We start from the raw sequence: 5,823 nt of genomic DNA on the forward strand, positions 1-5,823 counted from the left end.
TCAGGGCCTCACTCTCCGCAGCTCACACTCCCTCTTCCCTTCGTACTGGGTGGGGCGCAAGCAGAGAACAGCCGCTTCTGATTGTTGCCCAAGCCCCAGTCTGCTGACAGCTTCCACGTCATCTGAGGGTCACAAAAGTCCAAGAGGCCTCCTGAGAATGTGTCACCTGCCAGCGTGGAGTCCCGCTGGGAGGGGCCGTGGGCGGGCGGCCTGGGGTTTAAATGCCTGGCTGGCCCCGGCTCCGCAGTCCGGACAGCGAAGGAAGCCCGCGAGAGCCTCTCTTCTTGCTCCGATTCCAGGAAGGGTCAGTGCGGCGGCTGCAGCCAGCCAGCAGCCAGGATGTCCCTGAAGGCCGTGGTGCTGGCGCTGGCCCTAGTGGCTGTCACCGGTGAGTAGCAGCTGCCTTTGGACCTGGGGCTGGGCCAAGCGTCGGAGGCCCAGAAGGAGGGACAGTCCAGTGCCTGTCGGCCCTGGCCGGACCGGAGGGCTGCCCAGCAGCCACCTGGCCCGGGGAGGGCTGGCACGTCCACAGCTGCAGCCACTGGCCTCGGCGCCAGCTGCAGCCATGGGAATGGGGAGGGGCAGGGTGGTCTCATGAGCTGCTTTGCTTCCTGCCCAGGCACGCGGGCCGAGGTCAATCCCGACCAGGTGGCCACCGTGGTGTGGAACTACTTCCGGCAGCTGGGCGACAATGCCAAGGAGGCGGTGGAGCAAATCCAGAAGTCTGAGCTCACCCAGCAGCTCAAGTAAGTGGGCACGCACTGCCTGGGTCAGGGCTGAGCGGGGCGGACCTGTGGCCACTGCCTGCCACCAGCTCCTGACCCTGGGGCCTCCCGGGCTGGAACCCGCCTGTGCAAACAGGCCAGCTGCGCGGAGAAACCCCTCAGGTGTCTTCCCGCCTGAACTGCAGAGTGGCAATGCCACGGCTCAGCACTGAGGTTCACGGGAGCAGGCGGGTAGGCCTGCGCTGGGTTCTAACGCAGTCCCAGAGGCGGCCCGTGGAATCCAGTCCGAGGAAGGGCACCGGGGGCTCTGAGGGTGGGCACATGCAAGGAAACCAGCCGCCGTGCCACTAGAAGGCCCTGGAAGAATCCAGAACCTCACGTCTGAGAGAACGGGGTCTGTCCCAGCACCCCGCGCGGGAAAGGCCCTCCAGGGCCGCTGGGCACAGGCAGGAGCGGAAAGCAGTGTGTACACGCAGGGCAGCAACCGGGCCTGCCAGCCCTAAAGGCGGGGCGAGGCCCACCCGCTCCCCCGCTCCCCCGTCCTGGGCAGGATGTGCGGGGTAAGTGCCAGGTCGGGGAAACACGGTCCGGGCAACGCCCAAGCTAACCCCGCCCGCGCCCGCCGCAGCTCCCTCTTCCAGGACCAAGTGGACGACGTGAACAACTACGCGAGCAAACTGCAGAAGAAGCTGGTGCCCTTCGCCACGGGGCTGAGCGAGCGGCTGACCAGGGACTCGGAGCAGCTGAAGGAGCAGATCCAGAAAGAGCTGGAGGAGCTGCGGGCGCGGCTGCAGCCGCACGCCCAGGACGTGAGCCAGCGCATCGAGGACGGCGCGCGGGACCTGCAGCAGCGCCTGGGGCCCTACGCGGATCAGCTGCGCGCCCAGGTCCGCTCGCAGGCCGAGCAGCTGCGCAGCCAGCTGAGCCCCTACGCGCAGCGCATGGAGACGCTGCTGCGCGACCAGAAGGACAACCTGCAGGCCTCGCTGGCGCCCGTGGCCGAGGAGCTGCAGGGCCTGATCGACCGCAACGTGGAGGAGCTCAAGGGGCGCCTCACGCCCTACGCCGACGACCTCAAGCTCAAGATCGACCAGAACATGGAGGAGCTGCGCCGCAGCCTGACGCCCTACGCGCAGGACGCCCAGGAGAAGCTCAACCACCAGCTGGAGGGGCTGGCCTTCCAGATGAAGAAGAACGCCGACCTGCTCAAGACCAAGCTCTCGGCGGACGCGGAGCAGCTGCGCCGCAGCCTAGCGCCCCTGGCTGAGGACGTGCGCGGCAAGTTGGGCAGCGGCACTGAGGGGCTGCGGCAGTCCCTGGCGCAGCTCGGCGGCCAGCTGGACGCCAAGGTGGAGGAGTTCCGCCGCAGCGTGGAGCCCCACGGCGACGCCTTCAACAAGATCCTGACGCAGCAGGTGGAGGAGCTCAAGCAGAAGCTGGGCCCCCAGTCGGGGGACGTGCAAAGCCACCTGGTTTTTCTGGAGAAGGACCTGAGGGAGAAGGTGAACTCCTTCTTCAGCTCGCTGCAGAAGGAGGGCCAGGACCAGCCCGTGCAGGAAGGCCAGGACCAGCCCGTGCAGGAAGGCCAGGACCAGCCCGTACAGGAAGGCCAGGACAAGCCCGTGGCGCCCCCCCTCCCCGAGCAGACCCAGGAGCAGCCGCCCGTGGGGGCCTGAGCTGCCCCTGGTGCCCACGCCCCGCCCTGGAGACCTGCCCCGCCCCATCACCTGTCTGTCCGTCTGTCCCAAAGCAATTCCCTTTCGAGTTTGAGGATCCCCCTCCGCGAGCAGACCCAGGAGCAAGTGCCCCTGGGGGCCTGAGCTGCCCCCGGTGCCCAGGCCCTGCCCTGAACACCTGCCCCACCCCGCCACCTGTCAGTCGGTCTTTCCCAAAGCAATTCCCTTTCGAGTCTGAGGACCCCGCTCCCCGAGCAGACCCAGGAGCAGGCGCCCCTGGGGGCCTGAGCTGCCCCCGGTGCCCAGGCCCGGTCCTGGACACCTGCCCTGCCCCGCCACCTGTCTGTCCGTCTGTCCCAAAGCAATTCCCTTTCCACTTTGAGGACATGTGTCCTGTGGAAAATGCCTCTGCCTCTCACTACTCAATAAAACTGCTAAGGAACTAGCCCAGCCTGGTGCCGCGTGGCTTCTTGTGTTGCTGGGACAGGGGTGTGTGGCCCACAGCTGGCAAAGCTCAGCGGGGCAGCCGGGGGGACTGGGGGACTCCAGGGCAGGGAGATGAGACGAGTGTGCTCAGGGGAAAGTGGAAAAAGAAGTCACGCTTTAGCTGAAGACAAAATAGGCAATCCACTCCCTCCACTTCGCCACAAGTATTTAGTGCCCCAGTGTGCCGGGCACTGTTCTAGGCATTCGCAGTCTGAGTCTGTGGCCATGCGCCCCCAGGGGCCGCTGAAGTGAGCAGGCCTGGCCCCTGACCCGGCGCAGTGGGGAGACGGGCCTCCTGCCTTGCTCTCCTGTGCCTTTCACCTGACTGACTGTGAATTTTGGTTTCGTCCACCCCAGCCCACTCCCATTGGAAAGCACACACACTTACTTCAGAGACTCTGGGCTATACACCTGGTGCCCAGAGTTGAGGGGCAAGGCCTAGAGACACAGGTGGGTCCTGGGAGGTGGGGAGAAGCAGGTGCCCAGGTGCCTCCTGGCCAGAGGCCTGCCGGGGCTGCCAGCGGCCGGTGGAGGGGGAAGAGGGGCCGGGCCCCAGGCAGCCTCTGGAGTGATCTCTCCCTTCCCGCTCAGAGCCTCAGAGAAGAGCCAGGCCAAGCCTTTGTCCCAAATGACTTAACATCCTGGCTGCTCCCTCTGAGCCAGGTCTGCAAGTCCCTCCTGACAGCCTTTCCTTTCTAGGGCTGGGACAGGCTTTCCTCAAAGACACCCAGCCTCCCCCTGAGGGCAGGGCCCTAGGGAGAGTGTCTGGGTCTCCTCTCTCCATCCCCCTTCCTCCCGAGGTGCTCTCAGGACGGTCTGGCCCCGCCTGCCCAGCTCTGGCCCGGGCCAGCCTGAGCACCTGCCTATTGGAAGCATTCCTCGTGGGAACCAGGCAAACCCACTTGGGAAGCCTGGCTTTGCCTGGACGCGGGGTGGTGTGACCTCCTTTGGAGGATGGGATGTTGATGCTGTGAGGTTTGGTGGGACGGTGAATGCCAGGCACTTAGCGCGCCATGGGGCAGAGGAAACGTGCAGTGACTGCATCCGTGGTGCTGCCCACTGCTGTAGCAAACACATGCCCAATAAATGTGCTCTCCTCTCCCTGCCCACTCCTGCCTACTGCGTGAGGCCGCCAGGCCAGCCAAGCGAAGACCGTGGGACTCCCTTGCTCTGGCTGCTGGCACTCCCACACTCCGGGTCAGTGAGGCTGCTGCTGCCACCTGCACACCCGCTGCCCTAGGAAGGCAGGGACTGACTGAAAACACCTGGGCGACCCACCAGGCACCCGGTTTGCTGGTTGGCTTTAGGGAAGGACCAAGGAGAACAGAGCGCTCAAAGGAAGTAGGACAACCCTGGCAGGAGGCTCAGTTGGCTGGAGTGTCATCTGGTGCACCAAAAGGTTGTTCGATTCCTGGTCAGGGCACCTACCTAGGTTGTGGGTCCAATCTCCAGTAGGGGCAAATACTGGGGAGGCAATTGATTGCTGTTTCTCACATTGATGTTTCTCTCTCTCTCTCTCTCTCACTCTCTCTCTCTCTCTCTCTCTCTCTCTCTCTCTCTCTCAAAATCAATAAGAACATGTGCTCAGATGAGGATTTAAAAAGAAAGAGGAAGTGGGACAGCGGGCAGCAGGTTTCTGAGCGGGTCCAGAAGCATAGAGATGTTCTGAGACCTCCCCGAGGTCCGCGTCTGAGCACTGCTTCCAGGACCCTGGGCCTCAGGCCCCACAGCTGGTCCTCATAGGAGCCTGAGGTCCCCCCGCCCCAGAGCCAGTGCCCTGGGTGAGCCTGCCTTCTCTTCTTACATCAAGACTTCTGCCTGGCCGCTGGTCTCCCGGTTCTGAGCTGGCAGGTGGGCTGCCGGCCTCCTCACCTCCCCGGTTTCTGTGGGGAATCTCCTCCCAGGCGTCTGATGAACGTCACCTCTGCCTCCTGGGGGAGACGCTAGGACTGCCTGCCTCCTGCCTCCTGCCTCCTGCCTTTGGGGTCTGGCTGGGGCCCAGGCTCGCCCATCAGGCGGAGGCCCAGGCTTGAGTATGGAGCTGCTGCCAGGCTGACCAGGGGGGGCATTCTGTCCGGGTGGGCAGGGCAGCGGCAGCGGCGGTGTGCTGAGGCCAGAGGCTCCGCCTGGCCGGGCTGCTGGGCTGCCGGGCTCTCCTGGCTCGGTGGTGGCAGCAGTGTCCAGCAGCGGGTCTAGCTTTGTGGAGTGACCCTGGCTCGTTTCTCCCTTAGCTTCTCGAATTCTTGTCTATTTGTCAAACCAAGTACTCCAGCTTTTCTCCACGTTTCCAAAAATGCATGGATAAATGATTTTTTAAATATATACTAGTATATTTTTATTGATTTCAGAGAGGAAGGGAGAGGGAGAGAGAGAAACATGAGTGGTGAGAGAGAATCATTGATTGGCTGTGTCCTGCAGGCCCCACACTAGGGATCGAGCCCTCAACCTGGGCATGTGCCCTGCACTGAATCAAACCCACGACCCTTCATTCCGCAGGCCGATGTTCTATCCTCTGAGCCACACTGGCTAGGGTGATAAAGCATTTTTTTGTTTGTATCTTCCAGAACGGGTTCTGCGGCCAGCAGTTCAGAACTTGACCTAGCCCTTCACTCCCACGGGGGCCCCTCCCCTGGAAGCTGAGCCACCCCTGGCCCGGTCCAGCCGGGCCTGTTGATTTGTCTGAGCTGGACGCGTTAGTGCTCCTCAGGGCTGGCTCCCTGCCTCCTCCCGGTCTTCTCTTGTTGTTCTAAGCGGGCCTTTGGCTGTGACCCCTGGGCCTCAGTCACTTCAAGGGCCATCTCCAGTGTCTATGGACTGAATGTTCCAGGTTCAATTCTGGTGGAGAGTACAGGCCTGGGTTTCGGGCTTGATCCCCAGTGGAGGATGTGCAGGAGGCTACCAATCAATGATTCTCTCTCATCATTGATATCTCTCCT

The 5,823-nt window shown here is 63.1% G+C and overlaps 1 protein-coding gene across 1 annotated transcript; it reads left to right on the plus strand.

Annotated features, from left to right (window-relative positions):
• On the plus strand, positions 1–2,846 carry APOA4 (apolipoprotein A4). The gene is made up of 3 exons (XM_084895610.1): positions 1–388; positions 620–746; positions 1,354–2,846. The coding sequence occupies exons 1-3, from the start codon at positions 340–342 to the stop codon at positions 2,399–2,401; spliced, it is 1,224 nt and encodes a 407-aa protein (XP_084751736.1). The 5' UTR covers positions 1–339; the 3' UTR covers positions 2,402–2,846.
• Positions 2,847–5,823: the final 2,977 nt, after the last annotated feature.

The sequence above is a fragment of the Pipistrellus hanaki genome (assembly GCF_964339955.1).
Source record: "Pipistrellus hanaki genome assembly, chromosome: 9".
Taxonomy (NCBI): domain Eukaryota; kingdom Metazoa; phylum Chordata; class Mammalia; order Chiroptera; family Vespertilionidae; genus Pipistrellus; species Pipistrellus hanaki.